The sequence below is a fragment of the Dendropsophus ebraccatus genome, chromosome 5, assembly GCF_027789765.1.
Source record: "Dendropsophus ebraccatus isolate aDenEbr1 chromosome 5, aDenEbr1.pat, whole genome shotgun sequence".
In the NCBI taxonomy this organism is placed as follows: domain Eukaryota; kingdom Metazoa; phylum Chordata; class Amphibia; order Anura; family Hylidae; genus Dendropsophus; species Dendropsophus ebraccatus.
In genome coordinates this window covers 65,558,768-65,583,693 of record NC_091458.1, presented here as the reverse complement: position 1 = coordinate 65,583,693, position 24,926 = coordinate 65,558,768, and the positions used below count along the sequence as shown (strand labels likewise).

Genomic DNA, 24,926 nt, shown 5'->3' with positions numbered 1-24,926 from the left:
GGACTTCACTGCATTGAGCGCTTTCACTACCAGCCGACAGTGTTGTTGTTTGGCTGGTCTCCCTGAGTTCAGCAATCTGTTTCTCTTATGGCTCTACTAGGCATTGCTCCCACCTAGCCAGAATCCTGCTCCACACTGATGAGGGGCAACACCCCGAAACAGCTGTATGTGGATGGTTACCTAGCCTTTGTTTATCCCTTGTCATTACATTGACTTATAGGGCCACTTAATATGGTGGTTTTGGTGGTTTCCTAACAGGAGCTGCCCCTTGGCTGGGTCCTTCCTGGAGGGATATCTGGCTAGTCCTGTGTTTTGAGACTCTTCAATGAGGCTCCACGGGCTCTTCTTTTGCATAACATGAGGACTAACTCACCCTGCCTAGGTTGCTGTAGCCATGTTGCTTGCTTTGCAGCACAAGCAATTGTCATGGAAACAGACAACAGTAAAACATAGCAAAAGGTCACAGACTAATCTCTGCAGCCACTTTAAGTTAATGAGTTAAGAGTTCAGGTTTATTGTATTAGAAGGTAATAATAATACTATCAGCTGTCATCATGTAATCTTGTGCAGAGGAATATAGCACAAGGGCAGCCATAAAATCCTGCTGTAAGGTGTTAATACATCTTTAATTTCATAGTTCCTTCAATCTGGTCCAATGTGTTACATCCAGGTGGTCTTTCTTAAGGTGAGCCACATAAATCTATAGGACAGTAGCAGCTTCCTGTGTGGTGGTCTTCCTCGGGCACCATTCTTGTTTAGTGTTTTTGCAAGTAAACAGGTGAAACAAGGTTTTTTCTCTTAAGCTTGGACTTTTCTAACTCCTTTCAGTGTTGTGCTCTTGGAGCAACATTAAAGTGTCACTGTCGTTATAACTTTCAAAATCTAAATCATCAGTAGATGTGATTTAAAACAAGTTTGCAATTTACATTAATTATTTTTTTTTTGTTATCATGGAAACCACAGCACTTCCTGTTTTCTGACAAAAAACAGGAAACAGTCAGAAAACAGGAGGTCCTGTGTATCCCAGGCCATCTGAGCACTCACAGAGAGAAGGCAGTCATGTGATTGATGGACACATTGAGCCGTGACTCTCTATACTGGCCGGAATTCCTGTGTTTTGTCTGTTTTTTTTTAACCAGCACAAGTCAGAAAATCTGCCTTCAGGAGACTGGACCTGGATTTCTGGTAAGTACAGCTTTGTTTTACAGCATGATAACAACAACAACAAAATGAATGTATATTACAAACTTGCTTTGCTTTGCATCTACTGTTGATTTAGATTTTGTAAGTTAAAATGACAGTGACACTTTAACAGAATCCTTTTCCTTTAGACAGTAGACAAAGTCCTGCATTTTCTCTATTTGTTCACAACTTGTTTAACTGGATAGATGCACACCTAGGTTTTTACTAATGCTTTTGTAGCCTTTATCTATAATACATTTTTTAGGTCTTTCTTAGTAATAATATACATGTCAGTAACCCAGCCTAGTCTGCCTTTATTTAAAGAGAAGCCTGACTGGAGCATAGAAGGTGAGGCACGGTGAGTAACTGGAAACCACCACATCCCTATTCCCTGGATACCAGTCAGTGCTCCAGGTTTAAAGTTTTTTTATGCTGCAAAAGACCATAACATGCAATGCTAGAATCATGAGAAAAAACCCAAGTGTAACAGCAAAAAAGGTTTTACAAACAGCAAAAAAATCTGGTCTAGGTGTAACTTGAAAATGTGATGTGAGTAGGAGCCCCTTTCCTACAAAGCCACGCCCAATTTGTGGTAAACTACGCCTACTTGATGATCATATTTTACAAAAACTTGAAACTTTTTGCTAATTTGCACCAGGCACAGGATTTAACGCCCCTCGCCTCAACCTGTGCTCGCATATACAGCGTTCTTTGGGCCATGTAATACGTCAACATGACATGTTTGTCAAATAAATGCAACAATTTACACACAAAATGAAAGAGAAAACAAATATTTTATTTACTGTTTATTTTTAGCTTTAGGGGAATTAAAAATACTTCCATAATATATATTACCTTCCCATATCATAACGCAGCACAGCTTAATATTGGTCATTCATGCAATGTTATCAGCTATTTAAATGATAGTTTAGCAATGACCATATTAAAAGACTTCATGGTATTTCTTGATTAATAGCATTGAAGAGACAAAGGTGGAGTAAGCAATAATATAGTCAAGGAATATTTTTAGGGCAAAAACATCTGGAAAACAAACAAAAATATATAAAATTATTTTAGCACTAGTCATAGTGTTAGACATCTCATTGGTGCGCTTACACGTTGCAGCTGCTGTATACGGCCGAAACCAAATATGATCCTTGAGATTCTTTGGTCTGTACTGATCAGTTTACTAAAGATGTACCAATGTCATACATTTTTTAGTTAATACAATAAGCAGCGGGTTTGGAAAGTTCTTGTATAAGGTGTGCAGTCTCAATACTTTTCTTTGGCTTTATGAAGCAAATCTGCTTATCAGACTACACACTGAGAATCCAGTGGGGGTGTATTTGCTTATGGCTCCCTTCAATGTAAGTACTGTATAATATACTTGTATACCATTTTATGTTCCCTTGAACAGTATATAACAAATGCTTAAAAAGTAGGTAATGCCTCGTGTTGTATATATGCCTGCTTACAGGAGTATAGACTATCATGCCACTGTAAAGGTAATTTGGATAGGTGCACACTAATTTACAGTAGAGATGAGTGAATTTACTATACAAAGGAAGCGAATCACTTTGTTAGCACGGCAATCTGATTAACAGCCTGCTGGTTTTGAAGTCCATACTGCTCTTTTATGCTCCACCCCAGGTGCCTGAAAGAGCTTAACCCAAAAATTTCCCAGGACTGGATCCAGCTTTTCCAGGCACCCAGGTCAGACTGGCACAGACTTCAAAGGCAGCAGGCTATTAAGCAGATTGACGAACTAACAAAGCAATTCACTTTGTTTATACTGTATATTAGCTCATCTCTAATTTACAACTTTTCTAACCTGTGAAGGTATGTCTTGTGAAGTTAAGAGTAGTTATGGTTTGTTGCTCTACACAGAGGTTGCATATAAAAGACTTTGCACTGCAGAACAGGAGGTCCTTAAAGAGGATGTACCACCAGGTACATCCTCTTTAACCTAAACCCACTGATCGAACGGCACCGACACGGGGAAGCCGGTGCCGCGGTCCGTTTTTCGGACCAAGGCCCGGTTCCCGTGCACGGCGCCGTTCTATGCACCGGAACCGGCCGGTGCTTAAGCACTGGAGGCGGGCCGGGCCGCCCACAGTGGGAGTGAATTCCCTCCCCTCTATCACGCGGCTCCCTTAGAATGAATGGAGCCGCGTCATACAGGGGAGGGAATTCCCTCCCACTTGGGGCGGCCGGCCGGCCTCCAGTGCTTGAGCACCGTCCGGTTCCGGTGCATAGAACGGCGCTGTGCGCGGGAACGGGGCCTCGGTTCCGAAAAACGGACCGCGGCACCGGCTTCCCCGTGCTGGCGCCGTTCGATCAGTGGGTTTAGGTTAAAGAGGATGTACCTGGCGGTACATCCTCTTTAATTCTCATCAAACCAGTTAATTCAGCTGCTGCCTTTTAACTGACTGCCGCTCCATGCCACTTCTCCCCGGGTGCTAGGAAAGGCTGGATCCAATCCTGGGAACCTGGGAGAAGTCTTCCAGGACTGGATGCAACTTTTCCCAGCACCTGAGAAGTGTCACAGAGCGGCATTAAGTTAAATGGAAGCAGGCTGATAAGCGGATTTCAGAGATAACTAGCGCTTTGCTTCCTTATTGCTGTACACTCGCTAATCTCTAATAGATACAGTATATACATTTTTTATGATTATCATTTTATGCTGCAAAGTAGCGCAAAAAACAAAAACACAACAGAGTTCACCAACAAAAAAAATCAGACAGTTTCAAAAATCTGTCAGATAAATTGGTCAGTTATCTGTATGTGTAAATGCAGCCTTAGACAAATTACAATCAAGCTTTCATGGATTGTGATTGGTTGCTATCTGTCTGAGACAAATGTCTGGGCCATGGACTACAAACAACTAGAATGCATTCATTTTTACCCACCTATGTGCTCCTGTATATCACTGAATTCGTTCAGCAGCTTTTGGTGCATTCCTTGATGCCAAATAATCAATCATAATTGTTGGGCAATAGGAAAGTGGGATGTAGAATAGTTTAGCATCCAGTCCAGCAGAGTATCTTGTCCAGGGGTGACATGCAGTCAGTGCATGCTCCATACAGTTTGTTACCAAGTAGTTTCTAGAAGAACTTTTTGTAATCAATAGGTCTATGTTTTGTAGATCTGAGTAATACAAAATGATAATTAATGTAAACTGCTCAGTAACCCTGTTGATACTACTAGAATCTTAGATGTCTTCTTTTGGCTGAGTGTACACCATATTTAGTATTTAACCCCCAGAAAGACAAGTGTAACACAAACAGTATTGAAAATGGCAGATGACTGATTTCAAACCTGTTGGGGCCAACAATATGAAAAAAAGACTTTCAAAGTATATAGACACTAACGTGGTGTAGTTATAGTTATAATGTTGAAAATCATTAAAGGGGTTGTCCACTTTATAATAAAATTGCTCAGTGTACAGTATTAGTTAGTGTACTCACTGTATATACTGAGAGCAACTCCCTGTGGCAGGGCAGGGTCACATGCTCCTCCATGTCGGCCATTTTATGGACTGAAACAAAACAGAGCAGGGCACCACAGCCTGGTGAAGTGGAGTCTGACTTTAGCTCTATGAGGTACACAGGGAGCTGCTGTCAGTATATGCAGTGAGTACACTTACTAATACTTTGTACTGACCTATTTTACTATAAAGTGGCCAACCCCTTTAAGGTAAGAATATTATGCACAATCTTGACCAGTTATTCAGCAGTCAATGAATACACAGGTGACCTAATTGGTTTTTGTGGGCAACTTTACCCCTTTTCCTTGCACTAATTTTTATTGTTTCCCTCATTGAATGTACCAAGTAATTAAAGAAGTCTGACGAAAATTTTTAATTAAAATATTATATTGGCCCTCAAATCTTATACAAATCATCAATATACACTTATTACGGAAATGCACATAAAGTTATTTTTCCCTCCACTCTCTAATTCCTGAAATCTTGGATAATAATGGTGATGTTACGACCTGACTCCCAGAGCTGTACCAGCTGTGGAGAGAATGATGGCAGGGGGATGCTCAGTGTCAGCTCTGTCCCCCTCCTGGTCTCCCTCAGCTAGGGGACACCTTCCCCGGCATGTGAGGGGTGTAGTCCCGGGCAGGGGAGAGAGAGACAGCAGCTGTGGTGAGCAGGAGACAGAGCTGGGTGCCGGCGAGTTTGAATTTGCTGCTGCCCAGGCGCAATTTGCAGGTCTCGCTGGGCAGGGTGGGGAGCGGGTATGCTGGTGTAGGTGTCCCCTAGCTAGGGGAGAGCTGTGGTGGGGGGTCCTGGAGGGGGATATAACAGACACTAAGCATCGCTCTGCTATCATCCTCTCCAGCAGCCACAGCTCACACAGCTCTGGGAGTTGGGTTGTGACATCACCTTTTTATCCAGAAAGTAAAGACTTCAGTTAGTAGTAAGTGCAGGGAAAAAGAACTTTATGTGCATTTCCCGTAATAAGTGTATGTTGGTGACTTTTGGGGACAATACAAATTTTTTTCCGCTGGACTGATGACACAATGGAAGATTAACAAAACTTAATAAAAGCATTAGAGATGACCGAAATTACAGTCAGGTTTGTCCCAACCCAAACTCTCAGCATTTGACTCTCAGTGACTGAAGAAGATGGATGCAGCTTTAGGGCTGCCTGAAAAACATAGATAGTCAGTTAGGTTCCCGCAAAGTACGGCAGTTGTTTTGAAATAAAGGCCGTTTATTTGCCAACAGTTTGTGAACAGTTTCAACAGTGTGTGAACAAAGCCTTTCTGTGATTTCAATCCACTCCTGGTTTTGGTTGCAAAATACTGAGCAAAAAATACTGTGTGGGAACATAGCCATAGCCTGTATCCATGTTTTTCAGGCAGCATTAGAGCTGCATCCATCTTCTCCAGCCACTGGGTGTCAAATGCCGAACGTCCGTGATCCCAAACTTACTGTAAGTTCACTCATCTCTAAAAGGTATCAGACTTATAAAATACACAACATACAGTCTGCGGATAGTATGGACAGGGATCAGTTGATTTCAATTTTTACAAAAATGTTTTTCAATACAGGTTAATAAAGTCTTACGTTTTTTACAGTATTGTTCTCCATAGATCTTTTTAGTCTCAGCTGCCAACATCTGCCATTTATCCTCCACACTCTTCTTAATGAAAGGCAGGAGAGAAAGACTTGTGTTAAATGCCCCTGGCTCAACAATTGAAACTTTTACTCCAAAATCATCAACTTCCTGTCTAAAAAGATAAAAGAAAAAAATATTTAGGAAGATCCATTTTCTGGTAACCAAACTGTAGATAAGCCAGTAACCTAGATCATACACAGTTTCTGTGTACTACATTACAACCATAAAACATAACTTTAAATTCATAGAGATGTTTAACCCTTTGAGGACCCAGCCCAAAATGACCCAGTGGACCGCGCAAATTTAAATTTTTGCGCTTTTGTTTTTTCCTCCTCCCCTTCTAAGAGCTCTAGCACTTTCATTTTTCTATCTACTTGGTATTTTTTTTTAGGAACAGGTGTGCTTTGTAACGGTGTCTTTCATTCTACCATAACATTTATGATGGAACCGCCAAAACAAGAAAATATAAATTGGTGAAATTGGAATAAAGAATACAATATTATAACTTTTGGGGGGTTCCTGTGTCTGCATAATGCACTATACGGTAAAAGCGACATGATACCATCATTCTATAGGTCAGTCCAAACACAACCATATGCAGGTTTATACAGATTCTCTAATGTTTTATTTTTTTTAATGAAATCTTTTTTTTTTGCAATTAATTATTGATAAAATGTCCCTCTTGTGACTCCTATAATGGTTTTAGTTTTTTATCTACGGAGCTGCATGGAGTGTCATTCTTTGTGCCATGATCTCTAGTTTTTATTAATACCATATTTATGTAGATCGGACGTTTTACTCACTTTTTATTTTATTTTTTATATATAATGTAACAAAAATAAATAAATTCTGACGCTTTTCCCCCTCTTTTTCATTTATGACATTCGCCGTATAGAATGACGATTGTTATATTTTAATAGATCGGACAATTACTTACGCCACGGTATATAATATGTTCATTTATTTATTTTTATATGTTTTATTTATAAAATATGAGAGGGGGTGATTTTAATTTTTATTGAGGGAGGAGATTTGGGGTATTTTTTTAAAGACATTTTCACTTTTTTTCTAATACACATTTTATGTCCTCATGGGGGACCTTTATATGCAATTATTAGATTGCATACACTGATCATTGCTATGCCATAGGCATAGCATTGATCAGTGTATTAGGCACTCTGCCCATTTAGCCTGCCTGTGGCAGACTCAATGAGCAGAATGCCGATTGGACTGCACGGAGCAAGGTAAGAGACCTCTGGCGGTCCGACACAACGATTGGGACCCCAACAGTGTGACTCCCGATCTGTAAGTGACAGGAACTGCTCCTGCCACTTACACTTAAACGCTGCAATCTCGCAGCGATGGTGGCGTTTAAGGGGTTAACGGTGAGGGCCCCCAACTGCTATGAAGTCCCCACCTGCTTTGAAGGGTCTGGTGACAGGTGGCCAGGGTGTACAGATACGTCCAGGGTCGTCTAGGGGTTAACAAGTGGTTATTTCTTTTTTAGGTTTCAACATTGTATGAAAGGGTTGTATTCCTATACTGTATATATTTATATTGGTATATCTACATACCTGGAGGAACAGTATTCAGTTCTGCTAGGTACACAATTTTTGATGGAACTTTATAGGGAGGTTGTTCCAGACATCTTAAAAAACTAGCCACAGATCTTCTGTGGATGTAGACTTGCTTACATATTTCTGTTTTACATTCTCACTTCTTTATTTTAAATAATTGTCCTTTGTTGGAGGCATCTGGAAGGAGCTGTGAAAGAACTGGGTTCTTGAGCAATTGCACTACCCCTCTTCCAACGCACACCAACAAAAATTGATAAAAAACATCAGGAGGTACAGTAATACCGATAGGATACAAGTGCGGGCCAGACGGGTGAAAGAGGTGTGTTTTTCTGGGCAAAGCACCACTCTACCGTATCTCTTTTTCCCCCATACCCCAAATGCCTGCAGCTTGCTCTCTCCTTCATACAGTCACCGCATACGGTGAAGATGTGGCAGTTTTTTGGCTCCCCCCACCGTATGCAGCAACCACAGATTCTCTAGTCCGGTATCGAAGTTTTTCAGCACCCGTCCTATGAGATGACACCTGGTGTATAAGACGTCCCCTGACTTTTGAGAAGATCTTCCGGGGTTAAAAGGTAGTCTTATATGCAGGAAAATACAGTATATCAAACAGAAGAAAAAACAATAACATCACACATTCCGTATCCTTTACAGAAGAGGAATACAATACAGTTGTAAAATAAGGATGTGGTATTCTAGAAAAGTGGAGAAGGCCTGCCGATCCTGTTTAGCATTTTCCTCCTTTTCAAAAACAATAAGCAAAAAAAGAACGAAAAAAAGAGAAACAAAAGGATGAAGAGACAGGGCAGGAAGGGGGAGTGAAATCTTTTGTTTACTAAGATAAGATCCTCCATCTGCATCAAGGCATTGACTTTTGCCCAAAGGGAGACAGTAAGTGGGGTTCATTATTGACTGAAAAACTGCTCAAATTTGTCCTGAGAGGAAAGACTGATTCAAGGAGATTTAATCAGTGTGTGATGTGTGACGTTCCACCATGTCCTTCATGCTACCACTGCTTCTTAGGGTGTATATAAACACATTGGATAACAGGATCCTCTCTACTGTGTGTGCGCAGTGCATTGGAGCATAATAAAATGTAAGTCTCGACCCACTAGTTCAGTGAAAACTGAACATTAAAGATGGAGCTTGCAGAGCAACAATCTGGTGAAACCTGCCATGTACAAGTTATATACTGGCCACAAATAATGCTACTCCCCATGTACAGACAACAACTTATCCTGAAAAGTTACTTCAAACTAATTTTAGTACATACTGCCTTGGTCTTTTCTGTTTCACTGCAAAATTTAACTAACATAATGGGTATAAAAAAAATTATATTAAAGGAGACCTGTCACCCCCCGTGCCGGGGTGACAGGCTCCCGACCCCCGTTAGAGCCCCCTATACTCACGTGATCCCGCCGGGTCCTGCTTTCTGAGGCGGTCGGGTCACGGAGATATCAGCGCCCAAAGCCCGGCGCGCGCGCTGACAGGAGAGTCAGATGCCCATAGAGAATGAATGGGGAGTCCGATGCTCCGTCATTCTCTATGAGCGTCGGACTCTCCTGTCAGCGCGCGCCGGGCTTTGGGCGCTGATATCTCCGTGACTCAGGAAGCGGGACCCGGCGGGATCACGTGAGTATAGGGGGCTCTAACGGGGGGTCGGGAGTGACAGGTGCTCTTTAACATTTTAATATCAATTTACATGTTCAATAAATTATATTTACCTTAAAAGATCAGAGAAGACTTCCACCCCGTATTTGGAGATATTGTAACCCCCTGGAATAAGAGGCAATCTGCCAGCAATACTGGAAACATTAACAATCCTTCCTCTGGCTTTCCTGACTTGTGGCAGTAACGTCAGTGTTACATCAATCAAACCCAGTAAATTCACCTCCAGAACTCTAACAAAGTCGTTTTTTTCTAGCCATCCAAGGGGAACCATTTGACCAGGAATGCCAGCATTATTTACCAGACCCCAAAGTCCTACAAAATATGTTCAATATAAAAAGCATAAATGGTCAATAAGGTATGTTATCTTGAAAATATTTGCATACAACTAAGATCAGAACCCTAGCCGGAGTCCCCACTGCCGCTCGGCACAGATCGCCCCACCCAGCCGCAGAGATGACAGGAGAGCATGATGTGCTCTCCTATCATCTCATATACTACTCACCTATTCCCCCGTGCTGACCGGCTACATGCGCTCCCTGGAAGTGGCCTGGACTATGCTGCCAGGAGAAGGCAGCGTAGTCCAGGCCACTTGGGGTGAAGATGAAGCCGGTCAGTGCGGGGAGTAGGTGAGTAGTAGATGAGATGATGGGAGAGCACATCATGCTCTCCTGTCATCTCTGCGGCTGGGCGGCAGGGGTGATCCATGTCACGATCCGCACTAGGACATGTCTTATTTTTTTGCGTTGCGGGTCGCGGCATGGATCATGTAAATGGTCAAATTCACTTCAATGGGCCCTAAAACTGTCTGTGGTTGTGGATCTGTGACCATGGACAATTTCCTGGGGTGTGTGAATAAGGCCTTACAGTGTGCCCATTGTGAAGCTGCTGAAGCGTGCTTCTGGAGGTCCAGAGCGGCAAGGTAAGATGACAGATGGTGAATGAATGCTCATATAGACAATGTTTAGTCATGTAAATGGCTCTTAACATACCTCTATCTCCAACAACATGAGACACCCACTCGCCGACCGCTCTCACTTTCTTGCTGTCAGAAACATCTAATATTGTAGTTTGCAGTCTAGTAGAGGTCTCCTTCTTCAGGTCCTCAGCTCCCTTCTCTGTCAAACAAGCAGCCAGAACCTTCATTCCAAGTTTGTCCAGTTGCTTGGCCAGCAGGTTTCCAAATCCAGTGTCACATCCAGTGATAAATACATATTTATCTGAGAGATTCTCCAATATCTGGCTCTGCCTGTACCATCTATATATTAACAGCAAACCCAACAGCATCAACACAAGGAGCCACATGATGGAGGTGGTAAAAGTCTACAACAAAAAAAAATAAAATTAATTGCTAATGCTTTCAGATCAGATCTCCAGCTGTTGCAAAACTATAACTCCCAGCATGCTGCAATAGACTTCCTCACAGAAGGGAGAATGGTGGTTGGTAACCTGGGCAATGAGCAAAAAGGAGCAGAGCACTGGGCGCGGAAACAAAAGTAAGCATTTTTGCTTAATTAAAGCATTCGCAAAATTGCCTACTTCTGCATTATCTAACAGTTAAAAAATCGTTAAGAGATATACTCCTTTTAACAGGCAATCTAAATTTAAAATACTTTTCATGTGTCTTAGAATCATGTGAAAGTTTCAATCCTTTGGGGTTTGCATGTTCAGACCCCACTTATTGTTAATGCAGGGGGAATTGTATCTCCAATGTAATCTGCACACCCAGACCCGGATTGATCAAAATATTTGATGTGTCCCTAGGACACGTCAAAAGTTTAATTTTTGTTTGACAGGGACAGTTTCATAAAATACACTAATACCTTGTGTACCGCTGGCAAAGTTTTGTCCCTGGCTTTCATAGACACAAGATAACTGTAGGCCTCTATATACAAACATATGCAGTACTGCTGGGTTTGCATGCTCATTTTTATTAATTACCTACCACACACATATGGGGCTGCTTGTCTCCTATGAATGGGTTATAATTCAATCTGTAGAATCCTTTCACTGATAAGACATCATAGACATGAAATGGTCAAAGATTTAGTTGGCTAAGTAAGAGTAATCCCTAAATTAGTCTCCCATTTCAACATGAAGTCCAGCGGGGGCTCCTCAGGGGTAGTTGGCAGCATTTGATACGTTATGGATAGGGTATGTCGCAGAGCTTCTTTTTACAAGCTCAAAGTGTCAAAAGGGGTAAGTGTACTCCAATATAGGTCAGGTGAAGGCAAATAATGTCATGGTTGCGTCACCATCCATGAACTTAGAGGGCAAGAGTCCATCAATGAAAATTTCAGTATCAAATCCACAGCACTGGATGTAGATTATAGACAGAGAAACTCATTTATTACACACTGAATTTTTTTACCTTACATGAAATCCACAATGTATACGCTATGCAAGCATACCCTAATACTCGGCCAAAGGAAAGCATTCTGAACTGTGACTGAGATAAAGTAAGAAAAAATGTTTAATGGAATAAACATAATTAAATGACTGTGTAGATTGTTTGCCCCTGAGTCATAAAGGCAGTAATGTCCACATATCCATAGACAGTTTAAAGTGTCACTGTTGTTATAACTTTCAAAATCTAAATCAACAGTAGATGTGAAATAAAGCAAGTTTGCAATTTGCATTCATTATTTTTTTGTTGTTATCATGCTGTAAAACAAAGCTGAACTTACCAGAAATCCAGGTCCAGTCTCCTGAAGGCAGATTTCTGACTAGGCTGTTATTGCACATCCACTGCCACAATAGCATATGTGTTTGGTCAGTCCAAGATGCTGCCTGACATGTGTATGGTTGTCCAACCTGTCTTTTGTACTTGGGTGATCGCCCAATCCAAACACTTAGATGGTTGGCCTATTAACAGCGCCCACTACTTTTCTGGACAGGGAGCTCTAAGCTCTATTTAAAATGGTTATTAAGAATTAAAAAAAAAGACCTAGTTGCTTTCTTTCAAAAACAGCCCCACACCTATCCTCAATGTATTTGTGGTATAACAACTTGACTCCAATTACTTCAATGAAACTGAGCTACAAAACTACACACAAACTAAAGACAAGAGTGGTGCTGTTTCTGGAGGAAGCAACTAGTTGTTGTCTGATCCTGGATAACATCTTTAAGGCCATGTTCACATGGCGCAAGAGACCGGCCATTCCGTGACCCGACCGGGTCACGGAGCGGCCGGTCTCTAAAAAAGATCATCCTGGCCCCATCCCAGTGCAGTACTGGCCAGATGATCTTTCGGCCCGCAGAGTTCTGATGCGGGCGCATCTGTGTGCGCCCACATCAGAACTCCTCACTGCACGTTATGAAGCTTGCAGCTGGAGCCACTCGCTCCACACAGTGTGCACTGACAGGGTTTTCTACGGCCACGTTTCACTGAATAGCGGCCGCAGAAAACTGACATGTCAGTTGTTTGCGGTGCCGCTAGGGGTCCCAGCTGGAGCGTATACTATCTGTATAGGCTCCGGCCAGGATCCCATAGACAGCAAGCCAACGTATTTTTCGTATGAACCATGGACATTGTTGCAATTGGCAACAATGGCTGTAGAAATACGAAAAAATATGTTGTGTGTACATAGCCTAATAGTTATAGGGCAACAGCAGGCTGCTTTGGGGCTTTTGGGCTTTTAGACAAAAAGCTTCTAGATGTTTAACTTTCAAAATAATCAATGTAAGGCCACCACTACACAATGGGGGAAATCTATCAAGGCTCTGCACCTATTTTTAGGTGAATAATTGGATTTTTCACCTATTTTTTGGTTTAATTTCTATCTATGGACCAGAATTTGACAAATGTTTTTTGTCTGTTTCAAGTATTTACCCACAAATTTGCATAATCTGGGATTTGCATCCAATTTATCATTTGTAAAATCTTGGAAAAATCGCACAAACTAGTGCAGGCCTACATCTGGTCAGTACTAGTAAATGTCCTACATTTCCGGCCATTTGTTGACCACTGTTTTTTTGCATGGCCCTAATTTTGCACCCAAATAACAGACGTTATTTGGCCGCAAAATGACAGAATTTGGAAAGAACGTCTTTTAAAGGTCAAAAAGGGATGTTGTGTGGTTATGACCTTAAAGAGTCACTGTCGTATTTTTTTTTTTTTGCAGAAATCAATAGTCCAGGCGATTTTAAGAAACTTTGTAATTGGGTTTATTAGCCAAATCTGCCATTATCTGCATGTAAAAAGCCTTTTCCCAGGTCCCCCCCTCCTTCCTCTTTTTCATCCACTCTGAAAAATCTGAAAATTGTGACTTGTTGCAGGAGACGTACCCTGTCTGTTCTAGGGAGAGGGGAGGGGGGAGGAGGAAGGAGGGAGTTAGCCGGCAGCAGAAAGCAGATAACAGAGGATTACAGACACGGAGCTGGGTGACAGCTGTAATCTGAGCTCAGACAGGTCACTGGTGACTGTCACAGGAGATATCCCATGAGGGATTTGTAGATTAACTCTTTGTTGTCCTGTTTTGGTCTTTTCTTTAGCTCTCTCCATAGGAGAACAATGAAGACAGGGGGGAGAGCTTCAAACTGCTTTTTCATGATAAAAATGCATTTTTCGGATAATAAACCCAATTACAAAGTTTCTTAAAATCGCCTGGACTATTGATTTCTGCAAAAAAAAATTCACGACAGTGACACTTTAAAGCCCTATTACACACACAGATTTATATGACAGATTATTGAAGCCAAAGCCAGGAACAGTCTATAAAGAGAAAACAGGTCATAAATAAAAGACTAAAATTTCCCCTCTTTTCAAATCCATTCCTGGCTTTGGTCCCAAAATTCTGTCACAGAATCTGTGAGTGTAATAGGGCCCACTCTCCTTGTTTGCTTTTATTTACATGTATTGTCTCAGGACTATATTTACCAGGCAAACCGCACTCTCTCTTCTTCTTATCATTCTCTATCATTTCTCCTTTTTTCTTCATCTTACATTCTCTCTATGTTTACACACTGGTTTTTAAATGGAAAAAATGCCTTTTTTATAAATTTCTTTTTAAATAATAGCTGTACAAAATGATCCTGATGATCATTTATTACTCCTCAGTGAAGGAGGCGGGATCCGTTTCAAGTCCGCTTAGATCCCGCCTCCTTCACTGGGTGGCTGAGCGGACCTGAGACGTCACGTCTCGGGCCAACGTCAGACACCCGGAAGCGGCTGGATACAGCTGCCAGCTCTGTGCAGCGGGTGGATACAGCCTAAGGAACGCCTAGAAAACTGGGATACAGCCTATGCCATAGGCTGTATCCCAGTGTTCCAGGCGGTCCTTACGCTGTATCCACTGCTGCTCGGAGCCGGCAGACAGCGGGAGTCAGATGCCGAGATTTCTGGTTTGTACGAACCAGATATCCGGCAGGTTTGCTCATCTCTAATGATCACTTCTCTTTAGTCCTCAGAAACCGTTTTGTTTGTTTAGGTTTTAATGATGGCTTTTGTTTCACTTTGCTGTTTGTATAGATACATAATTTATTTTTTAAACTTTTCAGTCTTTGGTTGAGTATCTTGAAAAATGAAAAAATTTAAAATATCCGGGGTTTTCTAGGCAAAATGAACTTATGAGCTATCTGCAGACTAACTCATCAGTAACTGACTGGTGGGGTGCAGACACCCAGCAGCCACCCTAATCACTGGCACTGCATGACACAGAGAATAGAGTTTCTCTCTGTACACTGTGTAACGGTGGCAGGGTGTAACTACAGCTCAGGTCCTGTTCAAGTGAATCAGAGCTGAGCTGCAGTTACACATCACCACTGCTACACCATAAACGGAGACAAACTCTGTTCACTGTGTATTGGGCACCAAACAGCTGATCAGCATTAGTGCCCAGTGTCTGCACCTTGTCAATCAGTGACTTATGAGCTATCCTGAGGAGAGCTTGTCACTACATTTTGTCTGGAAACCCCCTTTAAGTTTAGATAAAGCATGACAAGCTGTTATTGTAAGAACCTTTATATAATGAATTACATTCTATAAAGATCATTATTTTAATATGCATGTTTGTTATGGAACCCCTAATGTCACTGTTGGTGTAAATCTTCTGTATGATGTGTATAGATTTGTATCTTGATGTTTAAAAACAGTGTAATATTACAGTATGTTGAACATGAGGCTATTACATTTGCAGAACATTTAGTGCGTGACTGTGAAACAACCAGCATGTCAGAACAACAGATTTTAATGCGAATGGTACAAAACTATGCATCTGAAATATGACTCCTCCCAGCACTGAATGTTTCTACATAAACCTCTGTGTTTTCTAGAATATTGTACAGCACTGCTATAGCTGGATGCTAACCTTACAGGCATTTATGAAAGATTTTGTCTTACCTTTCTAGTACAGTTCCAAAGCAGAATGGGTTCTTGATGTGTTATGGAAAAGAGTTGAGCTAATATGTTTTAGTAAATCGAAAACAAGTAGTTATCTTTTTATATCACACTGCGCAATTCTTAGGTTTAATTTACCCAAGGCTGGCTGTGCTGCAAGTTGTGCTGTGTTTATTTTCCCAAACTTGGAGTGGATCCTAAAAGGGAGGAAAAGTATAATGGTTGGACTGGACGTGGCTCTCGGGATCTCAGACAGATTTAACTCTTGCATATCTCTGTAAAATCATAAACAAATACACAACTGAGCTTAAAGGGGAACCTATCAGCTAGGTTTGAGACACTAAACCCCAGCTTGTGATTACAAGCTTGCCCAGTCCTATCTGTTTAAATTCACTTTTTATTTACTGGGAGCAGAATCCCAGACACCCTCCTCTGGCCTCCAATGCTTGTGCAATGTGCTGATAAAGCCAAGAGGGAGTAACCCACATTTCATTCCTTGGCTTTCAGAGCTTGTGTACTGTACCAATGAAGCCAGGGAGAGTAATGAGTGTATTTCAAGCAGAATAGCAGGCTCAGGCCAGTGTAAGCTTAGGCAAGTAGGAACAGCACAGTGCAGAGTTCTAAGATGCTGTTAGGACTCGGGCCGTGCGTGCGGCCAAAGCATACATAACAACCACTCAGGCCGGTTGCTAGGGGCGCAACGACGGTGTCCATAGCAGCCAGACTGCTTCTCATGTTTTACTCTGCTCTACTATTCCTTGTTGTAGTGGTGGCCAGGGTTTCACTCCCCTAGCCGATCAGCGTAAGGTGTAGTGTGTTCACTGATTGTTGACTGACAGCTGGAGCCGCAGCCCCAATCACGCCTGGGGCTGGAACTCCAGGTTCCATAAGTACCTTTCCCTGTTTCCCATTCCTTGCCTGCGATAGAGCCTGGTTATTTAGTGTTTTCTTGACCTTAAATTTGTACTGACTTCTATTCCGGCTTATCTGACTTTTGGCGTTGACTTTGACGATCCCTTGAATACCGATTCTGTACCTTTTTTGACCGGCTGTTACCGACTAGGACCTTTGACCACCCCTTCATTGTTTTTGTACGTTTGTCTCTGTGTTTACCAGATCAGGTTAAGGAAAATCGCCCAGTTGTCTGCTGCCGTTTAGGGCTGACCAGTTGGAGTCAATACTTTGATTGCAGTATATGATTACATACAACCAGTTTGTATGTGAAATCATAACCATAAGTTGATTATTAAAAAACATAAAGCAAAGCTAAATTTTCGCCCACTCTAAGGGTACTATTACACGGAACGATAATCAGCCAAATTGGCCCGATTCGGTCGATTATCGCTCCGTGTAATAAATGCAACGATCAGCCGATGACAACGATCATCGGCTGATCGTTGATATAGGTTAGACCCTATTTTTGTCGGGTGCCGACCGTGCACCGCTGCGTGTAATAGCGGTGCGTGGCCGGCGACTAACGATATACATTACCCATCCACGTTCCAGGGCTGCTCCTGCCGTCCGCTTCTCCCGGGGTCCCGGCCTGTGATTGGCTGAGCGGCCTACCAGCTGACAGGCCGCTGTGAAGCTAGAGCCCGGGACCCCGGGAGAAGCGGACGGCAGGAGCAGCCCTGGAATGTGGATGGGTAATGTATGCCAGTTTAGCAAGGGCTGCAAGGACATCGGTAACGATGTCCTTGCAGCTCTTGTCAAACGATTATCGGGCCATGTAATAGGCCCAGTAAACGAGCAACGATCTAGCAGATCGCTGCTCGTTTACAGGTATTATCGGGCCCTGCTCGGCCCGTGTAATACCACCCTAAGGGTCAATTTACACAAAAAGATTATCTGACAGATTATCTGCCAAAGATTTGAAGCCAAAGCCAGGAACAGACTATAAACAGAGATCAGGTCATAAAGGAAATTCTGAGATAATCTTTCTGTGTAAATGGACCCTAACTTCAAATACCCGATTCCCATTAGTAAATACTAATGTAATGTATTTACCTGGTCGCTCTGCAGCGCTGCAGAGACAGAGGCAGGCTGACAATTCCATACATGCCCAGCCAGCTGATACTGCAGATAAGCAGCCTATCAGCAGTCCGGGGCAGGAGCGAAGCTGTGCAGGAGCCAGAGGCAATGACAAGCAGCCAGACGCTCCATGCAAATCAGGGGCGGTGGATTTAAACAATCAGCTGATTCTCCATGCCTGCCAGTGATAGTTTTGCCTTGCCTAACTTCACCAGCATTACTTTGTGTTCCTGACTTTGGCTTGTTATGTGATTTTGTACCTCGCTCCTGACAATGTTTCTGACTTTGGCCTTTTGTACTATCTTGCTATCTTGGGTTTGACCTCTGGCTTGTTTTCTGACTGTGATTTTGGTTCTGATTTGTGGTTTATATGTACCTGGCTGGTTTGAATTGGACTGCTGACTTTTTCCTTGTCTGGCCCTGCACTTAGCAGCGTAGGGACTGGGGCCCAGTTGGGGTCTGTCACCTAGGGCAGTATGTCCAAGTAGGCAGGGACAGTGGGCTGGGTTCAGTTAGGACTCACTGTTCCGCTGCGGAATACGAACGTGACAACTAAATCTAGAATGTTAGTGACCTCACAAGCTGTTTTAGAGATGCCCCTGTAAAGGCCAGTTCATACTGAGTAAATTTGGTGGAATTCTTTTGTCAATTCTTTGAGTGGAGGAGAGCGGAAACGTGCAAGCCCTCTTATAGAGTCTCCGTTTGACACTGAGGCAGGCGGGATTCAGCTGAATTTACTCAGTGTGAGCTGGCAGTAAGGGTCTCTATTACATTCTTGCTTTTGCATGTAAGTGCACAAGGGACTGCACCAACAGCAACTGCATCCACTTTACTAATAACTTCATCTAACATACCAGCAACAACTGCAACAGTGGTAACCCAGGGGTGCTAGTTGTTACTTGCAAGTCCAAGTATTGCGGTACCACTGCAGCAGGATGCCAATACATGCCTGTTAATGTCCAGCCCCTATGTCCAGAGAAATTAAACAGGATAGCAGTTTTACTTGTAACTTTTTAAAAGGTGCCGTACAGCAAATATACAGTTCCTTTGTACGCAAGGTGCCATAGTGGTGGCTGGAGCATTGACTTGACAAGATCCTGTCAACACTTGAACTATGTGAATCATTGCTTTTAGCAGGTATACTGAGCTTTGGGGTGAATCTGGAGTTCAGCAAAGTCTTTTAGAGGAGGTTACTCGATAAATTGAGACTTGACTTGAGAGTGGAGGAGACAGTGAGATGACATGAACACGAGTACAGGCCCCACCTAACGGTGAGCCAGCTTCCTGGGGTATTGCAGTGGGGTAAGTCGGTTTCAGTTGCTCTTTACCAGAGCGCTGATTTGACTAAGCGCCTGGTGAACGTTACAGGGCTTTGAAGAGAAGGAAGATAGCCTCTCAGCGTGATTAGAAAGTAACCAGAGGAGTACTAGTCGGACCTGGCTAATATGCAAGAACACTTGAGAATAGCTCACAGGAACGCCAATGGCACATTGCACAAGGCCCTGGCTGATTGGCCAGGCCCAGAAAAATCTCACAGCAGGGACCAGCTTTTACTCTCACAAGACTGACTAAAACTAAAAAGACCTATGGCCCACGCCACCTCTACTACTGCTAATTTTGTGGAGAGAGCATGGGGAGTAAGGGAAGTATCAGTTTGGGTGACCTTTGTAGGCATCGGAAAGCAAACCAACTCTTAGCTTGTGTCAGATATCAGAAAAATGTGCCTAAGCACTTACACCATTAACCCTTTTCATATAAACCTTCAGCTGTGCTTTGCAATAGAAGAAAAATACAGAGAGACATCTAGTAGCCAAATTGCAATGCTTCAAGGCTCCATTCACAGAATACCCAAATACACATGTACCTTCAGTGCCAACCTACATATACACAGAACCAGCAGTGGCACCAACCACTGCATCTACTGCACTAGCAATTGCATGTACCCTACCAAAAAAATCCACAAAGGGCTTGTCCCAGGAACTGATTTGCCTTGCTCCTGGGTGTTTTACTTGCAGCTTCTTGCTAACACAACCCAGTAGATTTCTCCCCTTGAAGGGGAAGTCGGCTGTTTCACCAAGGTGCGGCTGCCAGGGAGTGAAGCAGCTCATAATAGTTTAGATCCTGGGCCACCCCTTTAAACCTTTCCAGAGCTTGAAATACATTTTATGAACCTCCCTTACAATTTTAAACTTTCACGCAAATTCTAACACAGAATTAACATTGACTTAAGTTTAATGTTTAATAGCCTTTGCACAGTTCATATGTATGTTGTATATGGGAACAGTCATCTTGTCTCAGTATTTTTCTTAAACGAATATATACCAGATACTTGTTGTACTTCCCATTTATTATAATGCTTAAGGGTACGTTCACACTTACCGGATCCGCAGCTGATTTTCTGCTGCGGATCCGCAGCAGATTTCGTTTAAATAACTAAACACAGCATCAAATCTGCACCTTCAAATCTGCTGCGGATCCTGTAGCTGTGAACGAACCCTTAGTATTCCCCCCAAGAACTGAAAAATGAAAAGCTCCCAAACCTAGCTGGTCTTGTTTTCCAAGCCCCCGAGTACTTTGAGTCATCTCTCATCTTTCTAGCTGACACCATTCCTGAGTTACAATTTTTTCTAAAATATGGTCTATATCTATATCCATAATGACGCCGGCTGGGAAACTACATTTCCCATTATGCATTACTTCTCCCTGATTGGTCCATTCGCATACTTGTCCCACTGATGGTCATTACTACTTTGCGCAGTTAACACAGGATTGGGAGTTGTGAGTAATGGATGATAGTGGACCCCTGCTGTGACCCCCCCCCCCCCATATATGCTGTTATTTGTAGCTGTACACAAGAGTGCTAGGTGACGTGCACTCCACACACAGCGCTATGGTACTATGGTGACCGGGATTGACAGCCTGTGTACCAGGTTAGGGATAGCACCTGATCTGCATGATGCCCCCCCAACATGCACACAATTGTCTCGAACAGCCACCCATGGCCAGCTCCTGTGCTGCTAAATCACCGACATCCCCCTCCTGGCACACAATTGTCCCGCATGGCCACCAGCCCATTTTTGTGTTGCCAAATTGCCTGCACCTACCCTCGGCACACAGTGGTCAAGCACAGCTGGTGGCCTGTTCCTGTGCTCTGAGGGGTCAGAGTGTGATGAGCCCCTGCGGTGCTATGGCGGAGGTACGGATGGTCACTTGCCAGATGTTAGAGTGTGACGCCACTCCGGTGGTGGTTGGCTGAGATACAGCCGGGCCCAGTGATTTTGTGTTGTGACATCAGTGCCGGTTGGGCACACAGGTTTGATTGCACACCTGCTTTTAGTTTAAAGGGACGGTTGTACCTTGTTCCCCTGTGGTCAGTGACCTGCCAGGCTGCTGAGGGGTCCCTTGGGATGTTATCCCGGTGGGCCGGAGTGGTGTAGTGACCCTCCCGGACTATTGGTACCGCCACCCACAGAAAGGGGAAATGTCCCAAGGAGTGTGTATAAACTGTGTTGGTGCGGGGCAAAGAATCACAGAGTCTTTTTACCATAAATAATCTCTTGTTTACTCTGAAAGTTCTTAAGTACAGTAGGACATACAACTGTGTATTGACAGGATTTGTTACACTTGATAGATCCCTTGATAAAACACTTTATAATACACTTGACAACACAGGATCCAGATCTGTGATAGGAATATAGTGAAGAGTACAGTCGTGCTGACTGAGTTGCGTGTTGAGGGAGGTGTAGAAGAATCAGAGGAGCAGAGAGGAGGATGTTGTGAGAGTCCCAACCCAAGTAGTAATGTGCTCTGCCGGAATGTTGGAGGATGAGGTAGAAAAATACTGAAGAAGAAGAAGAAGAGGAGAATACTTGTGCCCGTGTTTTGACGTTTGAGTCTTCGCATCACCTTAAGCCCACCAGTGTCGGGTGTCCCGTCCTATGAGGGTGACACAAGCCCCAGACCCTGTTACCTGGGATGAGTGGAATGCTGAGGTATCCCTGCTGACAACCGCACTGTGAGATAGAGTTCCTAGGCTTTAGCAACTTTGCTCTATCCAGATCAGTTCCTAGCTTGTTTGCTGTCTGTGGATACTGTCCTGCACTGTGACTCTCCTAGTCCACAGCGTGGGCTGAGATTATCTCTGACGTGTCCTCTCCTGTGAGGGGTTTAACACTGCATAGTGTTTAGTAAAGTGCTTGAAAAGAAACTGTTAGGTGTGTCTTGTCTTGCTTCCTCACCATACAGGAACCTGACTAGGACTGCATACAGAGGCTAGGGAACCTGGCAGAGGGCCAGGGCCCAAAGGGGACAACTGTAGGGAGCGTTCTTGTGTCCTTCCCTTACAGAGTCTAGTGACAAAAGACCACTAAACTTGCTCTACCCATGTGACTTCCTATCTCCAGCTTTTCTAAAATGAGCTGTGAGTGAGTGAAGAGTGCATAAGTAAAGTGAGAGATGATAGGACAGAAGAAGATACTCCCATAGGCTCACAGATCCACATGACACACAAATAAACAATAACCCTTTCCATACTTCAGCCGTGCAGCTACTAAGTGCATATATCTATATTAGCGACATCTAGTGGCGAAACGTTATCACTACTACATCACCACTGACTTACAATAAGTACAGGCTGTTGCGAGGGGTGTAACCAATAGCAACACCCGTCGTGGGACACCACAAGAGCATGGGAACAGGCCGCTGACTGTGATTGACAGTTGTGTGCCGGGGGGGGGGGGGGGGGTCAGCGATTTAGCAGCACAGGAATGAGCCGTGCGGGAAGTCGGCGGGTTAGCAGCATGGAAATGGGCCAGTGGCTGTGCAGGACAGTTGTGTGTCTGTGGCACTCTCAGCTGTGTGTGTGTGTGGGGACAGACAGAGGGAGCTGAGGGAGACAGACTGCCATCTTTATCATTCCTATGCTCCTTCTTTTCAGTGGGCAGGGCTATAATAGCTAACCCTGCCCATTGAAGAGAAAGAGGACATGTGATCCTGACACTCAAGGTGGGGGCCAGGAGGAGGGACTGTATCAGAGTAGACTCTGTTTAGCTAATTTTTTCCATCCAGAGCGGGTGAGTCGGGAGAAATATCCCCAAAATGGGTCAAAACAAGAAATTACTTGTTTGAGTAATGCATGGTGCTGTGGGTGGGCTAATAAACAATGCAAAAAAGATTTGGGGAGGAATACCCTTCCAGCATTTTTACTTATTATCAAATTATATAGCAAATGTCCAATAGTTTTCAACATACACACCGATGGGCGGGCTGGGGGAGCTTGGGAGGGGCGTGACAAGGCAGCGAGGGCCTCCTCCTGCGCCTCATTTATTATGATTTACGCCTGCTGGAAGCAGGCGTAGATTTAGTACACTGGGCGCTGGTTCAGGCGCCCGGCCGGATTCACTAAGAGGCGTGTGCCTCTTAGTGAATCCTTCCAGGAAAAAAGGGGGTGGGGCTTAGTATAAGACTGTTGTACTTGTACGCCGGTCTTCATAAATCCCCCCCCATAGTCTATTTAGTTTTAAACTTCTAATTTAATGACAGAACAATACAAGCCATTGATTAACTAGCTCATTGCTTTTCATGAGGATAAGTTTACATGTGACATTTTCTTTGGAAAGTTTTAACAGCAAAACTGCAGAAAGGTGCACAGAAGTTTTTAGAGGCACATGCTGATCTTGGGATGATTCCCTTTCGCAGATCAGTCTTCTGGTATCTTGCAATGACATGTTAACCAATGTGACTACTAGAACATGTGATGGACACGACAGGTTGTCGCTGGAGCCTAGTAAAATCTACAACATTTCAGTCTCATGTAAACAGTGTTGGACTGGCCCACCAGAGGACTGAAGGATCCTCCGGTGGGCCCCAGCTTTAGAACCTGCACAAACACTGACTGACATGTTTCTCACTGGTTCTTCATTGGTGGACCCCCAAGATCATTTTCTCTGAGGGGCCCCAGATGCCCCAGTCCCACACTGCTTGTGAACATACCATACAACCTATATTCTGTACCCCAAAGGGGTTAGGGGTAAATGACAGGTTCCTTGCTGTCTTTTATTGTTGGAGACCTGCCTGCATATGTGTGTGAATGTATGAACTTGTTAGTGCTATGCATACAAGTTGAGTTCTTAGACGTTTACATTCCTAAGATAAAAATCTCATGTCAGTTCATATTGTTTGTTATCACAGTTATACAAAGAATGCATGTACTATCTGCAGGTCTCTCTGCACTTCTCTTAAAGGACAAGTGCCATGAAAAACTTTTTCTCAGTAATTGAAGCACATTACAAAGTTATATAACTCTATAATGTGCTTTAATCACCTATCTGCCTCCCTTCCCTGTCTTTTCCCCCCTCCACCCCCACCAGGAAGTGTCCTAACTCACACAGACCTAATTACTGTCATCACCGTCACCAAGCTCTTCTCTCAGCTCCTTCTCCCCTCCCCTGCCTTGTCTAGTGACTTAGCTTGCTCAGCTCACATTGGCTGAACAACTGCAAGCCATCACTTGGACTGGGGAGGGGGGGCTGCTGTAACAGGATCTAGAGCAGCCCTCCTGCTGATGACTGCCTGTGACGGTGACGGCAGTAATTAGGTCTGTGTGAGTCAGGACACTTCCTGGTGGGGGGTGGAGGGGGGAAAAGACAGGGAAGGGGGGCAGATAGGTGATTGAAGCACATTACAGAGTTATATAACTTTGTAATGTGCTTCAATTACTGGGAAAAAGGGTTTTCATGGCACTTGTCCTTTAACCCCATAAACTTGTATCTTGCTGAGTAATCAGATCACAGGATGTAAGGGGGGGGGGGGAGCATTTGTCTGATAAGATAAATTACTAAATTTCTTATATTCATTCCATATAATCAATCTATGCAAGGTTTGCTGAAACAACAGGGCTAATAATTTTATTGCTATACAGTGGTAAATGTTTTTTGTAAATAGTAAATGTAAGGTTCTTTTTACTACAAGCCCCATTCACATCATATTTATGGTCTCCAC

General features: G+C 43.4%; 1 protein-coding gene across 1 annotated transcript; it reads right to left on the bottom strand.

Moving 5' to 3' along the window:
- Positions 1–1,957: 1,957 nt before the first annotated feature.
- Positions 1,958–16,185, bottom strand: LOC138792702 (retinol dehydrogenase 7-like). Its single transcript, XM_069970422.1, has 6 exons — positions 15,900–16,185; positions 10,552–10,882; positions 9,616–9,874; positions 6,263–6,426; positions 4,092–4,329; positions 1,958–2,223 (listed from the first exon to the last, which is right to left on the bottom strand). Exons 2-5 carry the CDS (start codon positions 10,862–10,864, stop codon positions 4,109–4,111), a joined length of 957 nt encoding a protein of 318 aa, XP_069826523.1. The 5' UTR covers positions 10,865–10,882; positions 15,900–16,185; the 3' UTR covers positions 1,958–2,223; positions 4,092–4,108.
- Between the last annotated feature and the right edge of the window lie 8,741 nt (positions 16,186–24,926).